Source organism: Stegostoma tigrinum, chromosome 2, assembly GCF_030684315.1.
Source record: "Stegostoma tigrinum isolate sSteTig4 chromosome 2, sSteTig4.hap1, whole genome shotgun sequence".
NCBI lineage: Eukaryota > Metazoa > Chordata > Chondrichthyes > Orectolobiformes > Stegostomatidae > Stegostoma > Stegostoma tigrinum.
The window spans coordinates 124,568,331-124,587,121 of record NC_081355.1 but is presented as its reverse complement, the minus strand read 5'-3'; the positions used below and the strand labels follow the sequence as shown (position 1 = coordinate 124,587,121).

General features: G+C 43.8%; 1 protein-coding gene across 18 annotated transcripts in view; it reads left to right on the top strand.

The window, feature by feature from the left end:
* The window catches only part of mpp7a (MAGUK p55 scaffold protein 7a), a 400,728-nt gene that overhangs the window by 367,481 nt on the left and 14,456 nt on the right, over window positions 1-18,791 (top strand). For all 18 annotated transcript variants that reach the window (XM_059639113.1, XM_059639088.1, XM_059639095.1 and 15 more), the window contains 2 exons: window positions 4,289-4,382; window positions 4,875-4,983. In XM_059639113.1, the coding sequence (XP_059495096.1) occupies window positions 4,289-4,382; window positions 4,875-4,983 (203 nt within the window). The remainder of the gene's footprint in view (window positions 1-4,288; window positions 4,383-4,874; window positions 4,984-18,791) is intronic.

Below are 18,791 nucleotides of genomic sequence, written 5' to 3'. Positions count from 1 at the left end.
GTATTCATCCAGCCCCACACTTTGTTATCTTGGTTTAATATTAATATTAGTTTAATGAGATGCAAGATCAACTTCTTGGCACTTACTGCTGAAAGTGATAGTAAATGCTTCAGGCTTGTTTTTCTGCGCCAAGGTGATAGACTCCCTCCGTTATTGAGGATAGGAAGTTCACTGAGCTTCCTTTTCTAGTTAGTTGCTCAATAGTCCACCATGATTTAGGACTGAAACACATGATGACTGTTGAGAATTGAATTGAGTGGTTGTGGGATTGCTCACTTCTGTCTGCAGCATACTGCATTGCTGATGATCCATCTCACGCTGGAACATAACTTCACTAAGTTCGGCAAAACAGTTTTTGGCACGCCTAATGCAGCTTTCCTTATGCCTTCCTACGAGCAAGTCCTGTATGGAGAATGAGCTTGAGGCAACATCAATAAGGTAGGCTCAACGACGAAAGATGACACGTTCGGATCACCAACTTCATCATTGGCTTGGTCCATCACTAACGGTTGGCGAAGTAGTGGTAGGAATGCATCACAGCAACATCAGTTGCAGCTGTAGTCTCTGACATTGGTGTGCCTGGTGAAGGTAAGTCAGCTCAGAAAGGTGGAGGCTCAGGATTGGTGACTTTGGCATTATTTGGGTCTGGCAAGACGATGTTGGTTCTGAGCCAGCTCAGAACTTGAATGGACATGGACTTCTCTTTAAGTTATATCTTCTTATTTTCTCTTATTCTTAAACTATCAAAATGGCACTAGATTGTGGCAACTCATGAAAGCTTTTCACTGTATCTTCTTGCATTTTACAGTGAAATGCAATTGACATTAAATCATCATTCACATATCACCTTGAACCGCGATTAGTTCACTGGCTTGATGCTAATGATGAAGCATGTGGACTGCAGCAGTTCAAGAAGGCAGCTCACCGCCTTGAGCTCAAGGGCAACTAGGGACAGGCCATAAATGAGGTTCAGCTAGCGACAACCACATCCCACCAGTGAATATCAAAAACAAGTGAGGTCGATGCTATGCAGTGAAGTTTCAGATTGTGTGCACTACAGCTATCACTGACAGTTTATTGAATTATCTCATTAAGACTTGCTTGTGGCTTCCTTGAAAGGGGCTCATCTCTTGCTTTTGATGAGTTTTGAACCTCAGCTTTAGTTTGCTCTGACTTTTCACCACATTTATGTCATCCAGTAAACCTTTATGGTACTTAGTCTGCATAATTCTATACAATGGGATGCTTGGTGGTAATAAGTGCATGTGTTGTTACAGTCCTGTTACACTGTTCAAAAAGGAACAGGGAACTTCTCAGATTGCCATGTACAATATTTATCTCAAGTGACACAATGAAAGCAGATTTTCGGCCACTTTTATTCACATTTTTGGTCAAAATTGGCTGCATTTCTTCCCTATGTTATATACCTCATCCCTCTGGCTGTCACACTCTCACTCCTTGCTGCCAAATGCCATGTAACCACACACCTCCCTGTATCCTATATGTCCATACCACCTATGCCTCTCTGTCTATCCTCCTTGGCCCCTCTTGCTCTGCACCATGATATTTCTATTGATCAAGCCTCTTAGCACCTCATAACTCATGTGACACCCTGATCCCATTTAGACATTCCCTTGACATCAAGGGCATCAAGTCAGTTTAACTGTCAGGAGGTTCGCAGGAGAAGTGGGGCAGGGGTTGGAACGAAGCTGTCTGCTGGTTGAAGTCATACCTATAGAATAGGATTTATTGTTAGTGTTCAATCGTCTCAGTCCCAGGGTATCTCTGCAGGAGTTCCTCAGGCTAGTGTCCTATGCTGGACCATCTTCAGCTCCTTCAACAAAGACCTTCCGTATATCCTAAGGTCAGAAGTGAGGATCTTCACTGGTGATTATATGATGTGCACCGTTCATGCATTCTTGGACTTCAAAGTAACCCATGTTTGTATGCAGCAAAACTTAGACGATATCCAAGCATTGCTGATGTATAGCAACTAGTGTTATGCTGCATAAATGTCAGACAATAGCTATTTCTAACAAGAGGGAATTTAATCATCTCCCATCAATGATATTAGCATCACCGTATACCCGTCTTTCAACATCCGGCATGTTAACATTGACCTGTAATTGAAGAGGACCTTGCACGTAAATACTGTGGCCAAAAGAACAGCTTAGAAACTAGGAATTCTGGAAAAACTAATTTACCTGCTGCCTCTTCCACCACTATCCATGATTAACAAGACACAAATCAGGAGTTTGATGGAATAATCTTTGCTTTTCTGAATGGGTGCAGCCGCAGCAAAATTGGAGGAACTGTACAAAAGCAGACCATATTGTTTGCCATCCATCGACCACCTTCACCACTGACACACAGCAGCAGCAATGGGTACCACCTCAAAGATGTGCCACAGTCATTAACAAAGGCTACTACGGGCATCATTTTCCATACTCAGAGTCTCTACCACCTTGAAGGACAAGGCAGAAGTTGCATGGGAACACCACCATCTGCAAGCCATTCACCATCCTCACTTGGAACTATATTGTTCTGACTGAGTCAAAGTCCTGGCACTCCCTCTCTTGTATTACTGTGGTGTCATCATACATGAAGATTGCAGCAGTTCAAAAAGGCAGAGTATCACCACCCTCACCAGGACAACAGGTGCTGGCCTAGTCAGCGCCCTCTCACCATGCATGCATGGGAAAAACAGTTCATGTACTTTTTATGTAGAAGCATGTCTACTTCTATGTATTTGTGACTGTACAAATTAAAACAGCAAATTAGTTGATAATAATTGGAAGCAGTTAAGTGGGAAGTCTGCAAACCATCCTCTTGTCACGTGTTAACCATGGTGGTCATGTATCCATGTTTAATAGTTTATAAATATTAAGCTAACAAGAATGTGGATTTTATTATTGTCAGGTGAAATAAAAAAGTTCCTAATTAATTTTATTCTGAATGTAGGAGATTAACAGCATTTAGGAATTTGCTGAAATGTGAGAAATTTTGTCAACTAATCCTAAAGTTTCCTACCTATTAGAATTGTAGCCAATGATCCGTTTGAACAATTCATTTGTAAAGTCACATCTTCAATTCCATAGCAAAGCTAGAAGGAGTGATACTTATTTTTCTGGTAGACTTTTGATACTGACTGATAAAACAGTAAAAAGAAACCAGTTGGAGGTGAGCAAAATTGCAACTTTTCCATGGTGTAATGAAGATTTGTTGTGCACAATAATTCATCAAAACCTAAAGGCTTCAAGCCAGTCTTTCGATGAGGATCCTTTCCAAAAATCATTTTGATTTTCTTATGCTTTATGACATAAACTTTACAAACCCTATATCGTTTGCAAGTCTGACATATTTTTCCATTATCATTGCACCTTTTTTTACTATCTAGTTGTACACTTAATCACAGGAGAATAGGTTAGTCTGTAGTTTTTTTTATACAGGAGCCAGTTCTAATCAAAACATAGTATACTTGCCAGGAAAATTTATGAAATATTTAATGAAATGCAATCCTGTCTCTGTGACTTCAAAAAATGTAACCTAAAGACTCGGGATGTTCTGTTGGAGCAACAATATTGTTTTTAATAATTTCTGTGTCACATGCATTCTATGTTTTAAAAAATTGTCTAATTTTTAAACAAAAAGAAAGGCTTCAATGGTATTATTCAAGTGGAGGAAAGATTACAGAGTCAATTATTTTTCTTAAATCAGGAAGAGTTTTCTTTCTAAGTATGATTTTTTTCATTATAATTGTCAGATTTTCACAGCCGTCATGACATTTATAAGGTTTAGAGGAAAAATCTTTTCGGTCTACTGTATAAAATGCCATTCCAATGCCTCATGCTTTGGCTTTAAAGTGGACTGTGCTGACGAATAAAATGACAGCTTGCCATATTTCTGAATAGCAACAGTGGTGGTGACATTAAAATTAAACCACATAACACAGGCTAGATTTTCTATTAGCAGTAGGAATAATGCTGGATTCTATAAAGTAATATGTCATTTGTAATTTATTTTAATTTAGAAATTCTCTGGATACAACATTCAGAAATTTTCAAGTACTTTAATTATGTTTCTGTAGACAGGCCTGATTGCCAAACGTTCCAATAAAATAGAAAAAAAAAGCTAGAAACTTGTTGCTTAGGCTACACTTAACGTCTTTAAAAGCCCAAAGGCAAATGGCATCGATAATATCTGTTTTGATACTTTAAACTAATTTTAAACAACCAGTTGAATATTGGCAATACTAAAAATGTTTTTTTTTATGTTTTGTCATTCGCAGATACAACAAGGCCAAAAAGAAGCCAGGAAACTGACGGAGTGGAATATCATTTTATTTCCAAGCACTTGTTTGAGACAGATGTACAAAATAGCAAGTAAGTTTAAAAAATGGCACATTCTGTTTCATGCCAGCACATCTGGAAAGTTTCAGATGCAGTGATGAAAAGTATCGGAATATATGAACAATAGGTTACTTGGGAAATCAGATCGGCAAGTTGCTCAGGGAGCTAAATGTTACCGTTTTATTCTGTTATCAAACTCTTAAACTTGACATCACTGTGTTCTTCATGTCATAAACTTGTGCCATGCATTTTCAATCTGTTAAATAGATATAAGAAATAATTTGATCTGTTCTACAAAGTTTAGATGCACTGTGTTGCTTAGTTATATAGTGTCTTTTCTGTTAATGCTGCAGATTTTATTTGAATTTATTTCAATGACATCAAATAACTGAAAGCATTTTGTTGCTATAAGTGGCCTGACTGCATGCATTATGTATGGTTTAAACATTTTAATAAGCAGAGAATGTTTTTTAAAAGTATAGTTCAGCAGTTGACCTACTTTCTTCTGCTTGTTATTTTCTCCAGGTTTATTGAACATGGAGAATACAGAGGAAACTTGTATGGAACAAGTATAGATTCTGTTCGACATGTATTGGCTAAGAATAAAGTGTGCCTGTTGGACGTACAATGTCATGTAAGTAAAGACTGAAGACATGTTGGTTTGTTAGTCTTTCTGAATTTCTAAACTCATTAAGGTATGGTAAATAGTAGTGGCTTTAGCTCTTTAAATACCAGTATGTTTCCTTCATACAGCAATTTAATTGCTCTACTGTAACTTGTTGCAGTAAATAAAAGCTCTGATGTTGCAAAGAGCATTTCAATCTTCGATAATCACTTCTAACCCAATGATACAGGGTAATTTGCGCCCTGAGAAAAGTCTTCTCAGGGTGCATTGAGTTTGTGTCTCATATAGTTAGTCAACTGCATGTTTGACTTACTTTGTTCAAAAATGTCCTTTCTGTTCCTTATTGCCACGTGCTATTTATAAGCCAAGATAGAAGTCATATGACCAGCTTGTAGTCTTCTTTAATATTGCTATTACTGCAACTGTTCATTACTGATGAGCAGGTTGAACAATCCAAAATAATAATCACTTAAATTTAATTTTCTCCTTATGGATGGAATCTTTATAATATTGCAGCTGAGATCTGGAGTTTGTGTGCAAAACTATGAAAGCCAACAACAATTGCTGTCGTCTATGGCACAATGCAAGTGGTCAGAGTATTTTTTTTTTAAAGCTGTCTTTGTTGTATATTTTCAAGGACTTACTTTCGCTGTTGGGGTTTACTGATACACTTTCAGGACTTTTTCATTTTCACTAACCCCTTGACTAGATTTGTGTGGAAGGTTTTTAGGATTTTCTTGTTTACAAACATAAGGCAGCGCAGTTTACCTTAGATGGTGAACCATGACTGGGGTTTCCAGTTTGAAAATCAAACAAGTAATCATGAATTGAATGAATTTCAAGCGTTTATTTTCAGCTATAATATCTAAAAAAAAATCTTCATTTAGCATTGTACAGGAAGGCAATGGCCTAATGGTATTTTCACTGGTCTATTAATCCAGAAACTGAGAATGATCTGGGGACCTAGGTCCAAATCGCACCATGGCAGACAATGGAATTTGAACTCAATAAATATTTGGAATTAAGAGTCTAATGATGATCATGAAACCACTGTCAGAAAAACCTTGTTTTGTTCACTAATGTCCTTCATGGAAGGAGATCTGCTACCCTTAGTCTAGTCTGCACGTGACTCCAAGCCCACAGCAATGTGATTGGCTGTTAATGCCACCTGAAATGGCCTAGCAAGCCATTCCTTACTGACATCTGAGATGAGCCCGAAATTGGGAGAGCTGTGTCTCAGACTAGTCAAACAACATCCCGATATTCGCATACTCACACAATTACACCTTACACTCAACGTTACTCAATGGCCCACTAGCATGACAGACCCAGCAGCGTTGGCGGCACAGTAGTTTACAGTCATAGAGCCATAGAGCTGTACAGCATGGAAACAGACCCTTCGGTCCAACTTGTCTACGCTAACTAAATATCCTAAATTAATCTAGTCCCAAATATCCTAAATTAATCTATAACCATACAGATGCCTTTTAAATGGTGGAATTGTAACAGCCCCCACCACCACCTTTGGCAGCTCATTCCATGAAGGCATTGTTCTGGGACACCTCAACATTGACTCTGGGCCCCATGAAGTCTTATGGTATCATGTCAAACATGGACAAGGAATCCTCCTTTTGATTACCATAAACCATCCTCCCTTAACTGATGACACTGTGCTCTTCCATGGTGAACAACTTTTGGAGGGAGCGCTGAAAGTCATAGGGATGCAGAGTGCACCCTGGGTTGGGAATTTCAATATGCACCACCAAGAGTGGCTTGCAGCAGCACCACTGATCATGCTAGTTGAGTCCAAAAGAGCCTAAATGCTATACTGGGTCTGCAGCAAGTGGTGAGGGAAAATCATACTTGACTTCATCAGCAATCTGTCTGCTGTAGATGCATCTGTCTATGACAGTATTATTACTATTGACCACTGCACAGTCCTCACGCGGACAAAGTTCCACCTTTACATTGGTTATACCTCACAATGTGTTCTGTGGTTCTATCACTGTGCTGAATGGTATAGACATTGAACAGAGCTAGCAGCACAAAACTGAGCAATCATGAGGCACTTGGGACACCAATGGCAATGCCCTAAGCCGTGATGCCCAGTTTGGGTTCCACCAGGGCCTCTCAGCTCCTGACCTCATTGCAGCTTTGGTTGAAAGATCCATTAGCTCAATTGGCTAGCTAGCTGGTTTGTGATAGAGAGTAATGCCAAAAGAATGGGTTTAATTCTCAGATAACAAGGTGTAGAGCTGGATGAACACAGCAGGCCAAACAGCATCAGAGGAGCAGGAAAGCTGAAGTTTCGGGCCTAGACCCTTCAGAAATGGGGGAGGGAAAGGGGATTCTGAAATAAATAGGGAGAGAGGTGGAGGCGGATAGAAGATGGATAGAGGAGAAGACAGGTCGAGAGGAGACAGACAGGTCAAAGAGGTGGGGGTGGAGCCAGTAGAGGTGAGTGTAGGTGGGGAGTTAGGGAGGGGGTAGCTCAGTCCAGGGAGGGCAGGCAGGTCAAGGAGGCAGGATGAGGCTAGTAGGTAGGAGATGGGCGTGGGGCTTGAGTTGGGAGGAGGGGGTAGGTGGGAGGAAGGACAGCTTAGGGAGGCAGGGACAAACTAAACTGGTTTTGGGATGCGGTAGGAAGAGAGGAGATTTTGAAGCTGGTGAAATCCACATTGATACCATTAGGCTGCAGGGTTCCCAAGCGGATTATGAGGTGCTGTTGCTGCAACCTTTGGGTGGCATCATTGTGGCACTGCAGGAGGCCCATGATGGACGTGTCGTCTAAGGAATGGGAGGGGAAGTTAAAATGGTTCGTGACTGGGAGGTTCAGTTGTTTATTGCGAACCGAGCGGAGGTGTTCCACAAAGCGATCCCCGTGCCTCCTCTTGGTTTCCCCGATGTAGAGGAAGCCACACGGGGTACAGCGGATACAGTATACCACATTAGCAGATGTGCAGTTGAACATCTGCTTGATGTAGAAAGTCTTCTTGGGGCCTGGCATGGGGATGAGGGAGGAGGTGTGGGAGCAAGTGTAGCACTTCTTGCGGTTGCAAGAAAAAGTGCTGGGTGTGGTGGAGCTGGAGGGGCGTGTGGAGTGGTCGAGAGAGCCCCAGAGAGAGTAATCCCGCTGGAAAGCAGATAAGGTTGGGAATGGAAAAATGTCTTTGGTGGTGGAGTTGTATTGCTGATGGCAGAAGTGTCAGAGGATGATGCGTTGGATCCGGATGTTGGTGGGGTGGTACGTGAGGACGAGCAGGATTCTGTTTTGGTTGTTTTTGTGGGGGTGGGGGGGTGCACAGGGGGTGTGAGGGATGAGTTGCGGCAATTGCGGGAAATGCAGGAGATATGGTCAAGGGCGTTCCTGACCACTGAGGGGGGAAGTTGTGGTCCTTGAAAAATGAGGACATCTGAGATGTTCAGGAGTCGAATGCCTCATGCTGGGAGCAGATGCAGCAGAGGTGAAGGAATTGGGAATAGGGGTTGGCATTTTTGCAGGAAGGTGGGTGGGAGGAAGTGTATTCTAGGTAGCTGTTGGATTTGTTGGCTTGAAATAGATAACGGTTTCCAGGTGGTTGCCAGAGATGGAAACAGACAGGAAGGAGAGAGAGATGTTAGAGATGGTCCGGGTGAACTGACGGTTGGCGTGGAAGGTGTTGGTGAAGTGGATGAACTGCTTGAGCTCCTTGTGGGAGCATGAGGTGGTGCCAATGCAATCATCAATGTAACGGAGGAAGAGGTAAGGCTCAGGGCTAGTGTAGCTACAGAAGAGGGATTGTTCCAAGTAACCTACAAAGAGGCAGGCATAGCTTGGGCCCATGCGGGTACACATGGCCACCCCCTTTGTCTGTAGGAAGTGGGAGGAATCGAAAGAGAAGTTGTTGAGGGTGAGGACGAGTTCGGCTAGGTGGATGAGGGTGCTGGTGGAGAGGGAATGGTCGGGCCATCCGCATGGGGAATGCAGGTGTATAGGGACTGGACGTCCATGGTGAAAATGAGGTGTTGGGGACCGGGGAATTGGAAGTTTTTGGGAGGAGGTGGAGGAGTTGTGAGGGATAAGTTGTGGGAAATGCGGGAGGCACCGTCGAAGGCATTCTCGACCAGTGAATGGGGGAAGTTGCAGTCCTTGAAAACGAGGACATCTGAGCTGTTTGGGAGTGGAATGCCTCATTATCTCAAACTATTAAACTGGTCACTGGTCGAGAATGCCTTTGACGGTGCCTCCCGCATTTCCCACAACTTATCCCTCACAACTCCTCCCCGCAATAACAACCAAAACAGAATCACCCTTGTCCTCACATACCACCCCACCAACCTCCGGATCCAATGCATCATCCTCTGACACTTCTGCCATCCGCAATCTGATCGTGTCACGGCTGTAGGCAGGGAGTTCCTGGACCATGGGGGATAAAATGGAGTCGAGATAGTGGAAATAAGTTTAATAGTTTGAGATAATGAGGCATTCCACTCCCAAACAGCTCAGATGTCCTCGTTTTCAAGGACTGCAACTTCCCCCACTCACTGGTCGAGAATGCCTTCGACGGTGCCTCCCGCATTTCCCACAACTTATCCCTCACAACTCCTCCCCGCAATAACAACCAAAACAGAATCACCCTTGTCCTCACATACCACCCCACCAACCTCCGGATCCAATGCATCATCCTCTGACACTTCTGCCATCCGCAATCTGACCCCACCACCAAAGACATTTTTCCCTCCCCACCCTTATCTGCTTTCCGGATGGACCACTGTCTCTGGGACTGTCTTGTCCGCTCCACACTCCCTTCCAACCCCACCACACCCGGCACCTTCCCTTGCAACTGCAGGAAGTGCTACACATGTCCCCACACCTCCTCCCTCAACCCATTCCAGGCCCAAAGAAGACTTTCCACATCAAGCAAATGTTCACCTGCACATCTACTAATGTGGTATACTGTATTCGCTGTTCCCGTTGTGGCTTCCTCTACGTCGGGGAAACCAAGCGCAGGCTTGGGGACTGCTTTGCAGAACACCTACGCTCAGTTCTCACTAAACAACTGCACCTCCCAGTCGCGAACCATTTCAACTCCCCCTCCCATTCCTCAGGCGAATTGTCCATCATGGGCCTCGTGCAGTGCCACAACAATGCTCCCTGAAGGTTGCAGCAAAAGCAACTCTTATTCCCCTTGGGAACCCTGCAGCCTAATGGTACCAATGTGGACTTCACAAGCTTTAAAATCTCCCCTCTTCCTACTGCATCCCAAAACCAGCTTAGTTTGTACCTGCCTTTCTAAGCTGTCCTTCCTCCCACCTATCCCCTCCTCCCACCTATCACCTCCTCCCACTTCAAGCCCCACCCCCATTTCTTACCTACTTGCCTCATTGTGCACCCTTGACCTGCCCATCCTCCCTGGACAGACCTATCCCCTCCCTAACTCACCTTCCCTGTCTCCATCCCCGCCTCTTTGACCTGTCTGTCTCCTCTATCCATCTTCTATCCACCTCCCCCTCTCTCCCTATTTATTTCAGAACCCCCTTCTCTTACCCCATTTCTGAAGATGATTCTCAGCCCAAAACATCAGCTTTCTTGCTCCTCTGCTACTTGGCCTGTTGTGCTCATCCAGCTCTACACCTTGTTATCTTGGATTCTCCAGCATCTGCAGTTCGTACTATCTCTGAAACGGGCTTAATTCTCAAACCAGTTGAGGTTACCGTGAAGGACTCTCCATCTCAAGCTCTCTCCTTTTCTGAGGTGTGGTGACCCTCAGGTTAAACTACCACCAATCATCTCATCAGAGCAATCCCATGGTCTTGTAGGATGATGATGATTTTACCTTAATGTGGTTCATAATAGATTTTACATTTGTAATTCTGCCAATTAAATTTAAAGGAAAAGTGATGCCTAATAAACTGCACACTTTCAAGCACATTTTTTATATCCAATTGTGTAATTGAATCCAAATGAGAACTTTTTACTCCCAAACATTTAACAATTTCAAAATGCATCAAATCTTCATGTATTATTAACTCATTGTAAATATTGGGTGTCGAATATATTTGTAAAATTCTAAAGCAGAGTAAAACATTTAGAGAACAAAAGAAGGATACTACACTGGTTTTTCGTGTTTAACTGTGACTGGCTTTTATGGTTGTAATGATGGCATAATAACTATGAAAATGAAGCAACTTCTGGCACCCATCCAGGTGTAGTTAAACATAGAAAACCAGAAACTGCTCTTTGTAATTTTTCAATCCTCCACAGATTGTGCTCCCCATCAACGAAAATCTTTTAAATTTCAATTGATGTGTTTTTCTGTTTCTATATGATTAGTTTCATTCGACTTCTAAAAATCTTTGAAAATATTATGTATTGTTGAATAAGGTGTAACAGGTTTTGTAACTGCATTATATGTTTATAATTGCTGCTGAAAGACCACTCTGTTTTCCACAATTTATTTTATACATGGTAGAGATCCATCGCTTTTCTAAAAAAAAACAGGATATTTCGGCTTCTGCATCCCTAATCTTTATTCCCTTGTCTGAAAATTATCAAATTGCAAGGGATAACCACTGTCCCTGATAACTCTTTAGGGTGATCAGCTGTTTAGTCTACTAACATTACTTTTGCTGGACAGCTGATATCTCCCCTGAGTTGATGCTGTCATCATCAGGTAAGGTGAAATTCAGGTCACACAGATCTCCAGCTCTTTGTGGGCAACTACTTTCAAAGTTAGTGACAAGAGCCGTGACTTCCCCACAAACCAGAAAAGCCAAATCCATGAATTTCATGAATAAAGTACACTGATTGGGCTTATATATTAACTGCCATTCATCTTACTCCTAAAGATTTTGTCAGTTTTTGCACAGTGGGTGGTGAAAATGTTGAAAATGTCATGTTGAAAATATCCCAAATTCTTCTTCAAACATGTTTTGAACATAGCTTTTTACATACAATCCAAAGATGACATCATATCCGAAACTTAACAGAAAAAGTTTACTGTTTACTTTTTACTAACCACCTTATTCCCGAAATGACCATGAGTTGGCTAATTATTATTTGCAACATTGAATTTAGAATACGCAAGATATATGAGGCAGGTTAACTGGAATTTGAATTCTTCCTGTTCAGATGATTGCTACAGAACTAGTGTTTAGTCCCCAGGTACTATCATATTTGATAAACTATGTGACTGCCTTTGAAATGTTTACATTGGGATCTATCCAAGCCAATGTGATATTGCACTTGGCCCACTCTCATACAGTATATATAACCTGAATATCGGTTTGATTTGTTCCACCTCCAAAGCATTTCGCTTTGTGTGGCTTCATTGTGAAAAATGCAAAACAATTTTCCTTTTTTTATTGTTGATAATGTGTTATAAATTTGTCTGAATGTAGGTCAACCAAGAATTTTAAACAAGCTTACTGTCTTCACTGGTGGCAGTTTAAAAATAGCAGAATGTAAATTGCTACAGTTGCAAGCCTTTTCCCAAATTATCACAGCCTTTTTTAAGACATGACACATAGTGGAACATTGCATTCACTACCTCTCAATACTGGAAATGCTGTGTAAAATGACATGCGTAGTCAAATCTGCCAAAATAGGAAGAAAAACAATGAAAGTTGGAAATGTACATCTGTCAACATCTGAAGTGGCAGAAATCTTTGTCTGACTATTCTTCGCTAGTTCTGAAACCTATCTGAAATGCTAACCTGTATGTTTCTTTTTCGGAGTTGATGATGTCTCTATGTATTTATTTCATTCTCATTTTATTTAAATCTGCATTGGTGTCCTTTATAAAGTTTCCAGTGGGGGTGTCTGTATAAACTAGACCAACTGGCATATTCCTGGAATTTTAGAATTATCGCAGACAATTATCTTAGTGAGGACTAACTTGTATTTGGTAAAGAATCAAAGGGCAAAAAATTCCTATCATCAGTCAGTGTCTTTTCGAATGAGATGTTCTGTGCCTAGTCTGCCCTGGCTCGCAGTGATTTTTCCACAATCCATTAACTATTCAACTGCTCTTCAACACCCTTCCCATGCAATCGTGTGACTGCAGAAACAGAAGTGCTCATCACTGCCAGGTCTTCATACCGTTCACACCATTGCACCATCTTTAAAGCTTAGCTGTGCACCACTTCAGATTCTAAAAGCCAGGAACTATTCTTAACACTGGCATTCTAGCAGTATCACTAAGGAAATGGCACCAAAAATAAAATTTGTTCCCTATTTTGTGGACAGGGAACTGGAGGTGTGCTGAGTACTGGGTAATGGAGGGGACCGGCAGAGGAGGTGACACAACCAGATTTAACCAACCTGGGCCAAGATGATGGCGCAGTGCAATGCAGGGATCTGGGTGAAAAGGAACGTATAGCAGTGAAGGAAAAAGATGTATGATCTTCTGCGTTCTGCGAGGATAAGTGCCACTATCTTCTTTCTGTCATTTCGTACTCACTCTAATTCTGCCACTACACCCACATCCCACTAAGGTTCATGGACTACAACTCTCACTGCTGCACACCTCATGTCTACTCAACATCTCTCGCCCATCTCATTCTCTCAGACTACTAACTGTTCCTGCTCACCTGACACACTGAATGGGACACTTCACTACCTCTCTTGCTCTTGTCTCACCACTGGCTGCTCTTACATTCACTTGCATCACCCTTTTGTATCATTGAGGAAAATTGGCCCAGCACCAGAGTGAGAAACCCAAGGATGGTAGATATCAGGTTCCTTCCTCTCCACAAAGACAAAATATTGGGTTAGCTGGAGGAGAGCACCACTGATGAGGATGGTCATCTAATCCACTAAGCTTCAATGTGCTATGATGCTGCTTGGTCTGCTGTGCTCCTCTAGCTCCACACTGTGTTATCTCTTCAATGTGCTGTGCTTGGTGTGCTGCTGTCCCATTAGCATTAGTGCCAACTTATTATAATTGATATTAGCTCTTATCCCTTTTACGCAACTGGACCTGCTTTTCTGTTATGCAGGTACTAATGGCACCCAGCAAACCTCTGCTCAGAAAAGGTCTATGCCAGAGACCCCCCGCTCCACCTACAACTCTAACTCTGAGAGGGAAATCCATGAATCCTTAGGGGATGCACTGACAAGACTTTCCCATGCATCTTCCCCCACCACAGCAACTTTCACTTCGGTGGATTCTCTTTCTAGATTAGACTGAGGAGCACAATCTGGTGGGCACATCACTGACATGTCTCCAGAGCTGGTCAATTGAAGAATTGCCCCAGCTCTCTGGCGCTGAGGACCAGGCACGTGGTCAGCCCTAGACAGAGAGGATCCCATTGTGTCAATGAATAACTTTGGGTTCAGAAAAGATTTCCACTGATGTTTCCAGGGTTGGAGAGTTTGAACTCTAGGGAGAGGCTGAATAGGCTGGGGCTATATTCTCTGGAGCATTGGAAGCTGAAGGGTGACCTTGTAGAGGTTTATAAAATCATGAAGGGCATGGATAGGGTAAATAAACAAGATCTTTTTCCCTGGGATGGGGGAGTCCAAAATCAGAGGGCATAGGTTTAAGGTGAGAGGAGAAAGATTTAAAAGGGATCTAAGGGACCACATTTCCATGCAGAGGTGTGATCTGTGTATGGAATAAGTTGCCATAGGAAGTTGTGGAGCTGGTAGAATTGGAACATTTAAAAGTCAATTGGATGGGATATGAATAGGAACGGTTTAGAGGGATATGGGCCAAATACTGGAAAATGGGAGTAGATTTATTTCAGATATCTAGTAGGCATGGATGAGTTGTTTCTGTGCCATAAATGTCTATGACTCTCAAATGCGCAGAAAGATACAGGAACAGCTGGAAAGTTTGTCAGAGGACGTTGATAAGTTGGATCAAAGGATGAAGGAGTTCGACAGGATTATCAGTACCTTGCGGTGCCTGGGTTGAATGTGTTTGAGTGGCTGCATACTGCATGGACAGGTTGGTGACTGCCATGGAAATCCAAGTGCCACACGCACGCAGTATCTCTGTATGGATCTGCATACCAGTACTCTAGCCTTAGGTAATAAAATGTGAGACTGGATGAACACAGCAGGCCAAGCAGCATTAGGTGCTTAGCATCAATCACATGCGGGAGGTGGAGGAGGACCTAACCTCACTCCAGGTGCCCTAACTTCTTAGGGAGACAGGGATCCTAGCAGGCACTCAAAGAAGAATCCTTATGGAGGATTCCCATAGTATTCCTCTCAGAAATGCCCAGCCCCTGCAAGTCTAGCCAAGGAGAGGAAAGCTGTATCAGAGCAGGACATTTTCTGTAGGCCTGGGCCCTCTAGGCCCAAATGCCCCTGGAGATGACCACCCAATGTTCCAGACAACAGGGCCAACTACTGAGCAGTCTCCATCTATCCCAGCTACAGACATTAAGACTGCATTTAGAGGGCGAGGAAAAGAAACATTTCTGGGAATGCAGATAGCACAGGTGAAATATCATTGTAAATGAACTTGCACTTTTATAACTATATCATGCCTTAGTGTCTTTGTCACTTTTAGACCTGATTATGTCACACCCTTGTGAGAAATGAGCAACCTCTTTCAACATTCCAAGGGATGAAAGAAGTCGTAATGAGCAAGTATAGCCCATCTCTCTCAAGCTATTGTCTCCTTGACTGCAGGTAGCCTTGGTGTCAATGTTCCTTGAAATGTAATGTTGATGACTTCAGCCCAGCCATTACACCTTAATGTAGCCTGGCATATAGCATTCTGCACTTGCACTGATCTTGACTGATGATTCCTCACATCTCCAGAGGGAAAGGTTCATTCTTTGTATCAGCTTTTGAAGAAAGCGCACTGCCTTGCCTTTCACAAGTTCAATACTGTTGCTACGGGATGCTCAAGTATTTCGCAGCAGCTTAGCAGTCTACACATACTCTGAAATATTGAATGCTACCTAATGATAAAAGAGACAGAAGAAGATATCTTAACATTCCACTCAACATGCTGGCTATCATTAAAAAATTCACTGTACCACACTTGGATATGATTTGCTGACTGAAGCCTTAAGAGCCACCTAACCTGAGCCCTGTGTGGTGTTGATTTACTGCCAAATGGCTTCTCCTTTGAGTTCACTGCTGGTTTCTTCTTAATGCTCAATAAAGCATGTAATGCACAGATATTTAAAAGTGGAATCAGCAGGGGCTGTTTGCCATATTCCCAACAGAGTGTTAAAACAGATGAAGGAAATCCAGACTCAACACATTTGTTGTGCATAATAACAAAGTGTGAAGCTGGATGAACACAGCAGGCCAAGCAGCATCTCAGGTGCTCCTGAGATGCTGCGTGGCCTGCTGTGTTCATCCAAATTCACACTTTGTTATCTCGGATTCTCCAGCATCTGCAGTTCCCATTATCACTGATACATTTGTCATGCAAGCTGGTTTCACTGCAGAGACTGAGCACCAGCTCTTTGATACCTACTCCTGTCTTCCCTGGACCATGACATCTCCATGGCACTCAGATCAATGTATCAAGCATGGTCACTGACCTCATTTCATCTGATAATGTCTCCCTGCCTGCCTCCATGCTGATTATCCCTTAGCCCCGCTCATTTCACTTCTAACTCCTTCTGAAAATCCACAAACAGAATTTTCCGGGCAGACCCATTGTTTCAGCCTGCTTCTGCCCCACAGAATTCATCTTTTCCAGCCTTGACTCAATCTTTTCTCCCCTTTGTCCAGTCCGTGCCCATGTACATTTGTGATTCCTCTGATGCTTTACATTATCTTCAAAATTTCCAGTCTGCAGGTTCCACCACCTCCTGTTTACCATGGACATGCAATCCCTTTCCACATCCATTCCCCACCAGGATGGTCCTGGGGCTGTCTGCTTCTTCCTGAAACAAAGGCTTGAACTGTCCCTACCCACCACCACCACCTTCCACTTGGCCAAGCTCGTCCTCACCCTCAACAACTTCTCTACCCATCTCCCACACTTCCACCCTCAACCCCTCTCTTCCCTCCTGCAACAGCGATAGGATGCCCCTTTTGCTTGCCTTCCATCTCACCAGCATTCACATCCAGAAGATCATCAGCCACTATTTCCTCCTCCTCTAGCAAGATGCTCCCACCAGACACAATTACCCCTCCCCACTCCCTTGCCCACCTTCTGCAGGGACCATTCCCTCTAGAATACCCTGGTTCACAATTCTTTCACTCCCTACAACCCCCCACAACCCCATGGCACCCTCCCCTGCAACTGCTGAAACTGTAACACCTGCCCACTTACCTCCTTCCACCTCAGTACCCAAGGGCCCAAACATGCCTTCCAGGTGAAGCAGCACTTTACCTGCACTTCATGCAATCTAATCTACTGCATTCACTGCTCACAATGTGGTCTCCTCTGCATAGGGGAGACAAAGCATAGACTGGGTGCCCACTTCACAGATCATCTGCATTCCACCCACTAAAAAAGACCGAGTTTCCTGTTGTCTGCCACTTTAACTCACCACCCTGTTCACTGGCCAACACCTCATTTTCCAGAAATAGTAGGAACTGCAGATGCTGGAGAATCTGAGATAACAAGGTGTAGAGCTGGATGAACACAGCAGACCAAGCAGCATCATAGAAGCAGGAAAGCTGACGTTTCGGGCCTAGAGCCGCCTTCAGAAGTGGGGGAGGGGAAGCGTGTTCTGAAATAAATAGAGAGGCGGGGAGGCAGATAGAAGATGGATAGAGGAGAATAAAGGTGGAGAGGAGATAGACCGGTCAAAGAGACGGGGATGGAGCCAGTAAAGGTGAGTGTAGGTTGGGAGGTAGAGAGGAGATAGGTCAGTCCAGAGAGGCCGGACAGGTCAAGGGGAGGGCCGGGGGGGAATGGGATGAGGTTAGTGGGTAGGAGATAGGGGTGGGGCTTGTGGTGGGAGGAGGGGATAGGTGGGAGGAAGGACCGGTTAGGGAGGCAGGACGAGCAGGGCTGGTTTAGGGATGTGGTGGTGGAGGTGAGATTTTGAAGATTGTGAAGTCCACATTGATACCATTGGGCTGCTGGGTTCCCAAGCAGAATATGAGGTGCTTTTGCTGCTACCTTCAGGTAGCATCATTGTAGCACTGCAGGAGGCCCAGGATGGACATGTCGTCTGCAGAATGGCAGGGGGAGTTGAAGTGGCTCACGACTGGGAGGTGCAGTTGTTTATCGCGAACCGAGCAGAGGTGTTCTGCAAAACGATCCCCAAACCTCTGCTTGGTTTCCCCAATTTGGAGGAGGCCACAACGGGAACAGCGGATACAGTATACCACATTAGCAGATGTGCAGGTGAACATCTGCTTGATGTGGAAAGTCTTCTTGTGGCCTGGGATGAGGGTGAGGGGGGACGTGTATGGGCAGGAGTAGGACTTCTTGCTGTTGCAGGGAAAAGTGCAGGGTGTGGTGGGGCTGGAGGGGAGTGTGGAGTGGACAAGGGACTCCCAGAGAGAGTGGTCCTTCCGGAAAGCAGATAAGGGTGAGGAGGGAAAAATGTCAGTGGTTTGGTTGGATTGCAGATGGCAGAAGTGTCGGAGGAAGATGCGTTGGATCTGGAGTTTGTTCGGGTGGTATGTGGGGATGAGGGGGATTCTGTTTTGGTTGTTTTTGCGGGAAGGGGGTGTGAGGGAGGAGTTGCGGGAAATGCGGGAGACACGGTTGAGGGCATTCTCGACCACTGAGCGGGGCAAGTTGCAGTTCTTGAAAAACGAGGATACCTGAGATGTACGGGAGTGGAATGCCTCATCCTGGGAGCAGATACAGCAGAAGTGAAGGAACTGGGAATAGGGGATGGCATTTTTGCAGGAAGGTGGGTGGGAAGAGGTGTATTCTGGGTAGCTGTGGGATTCG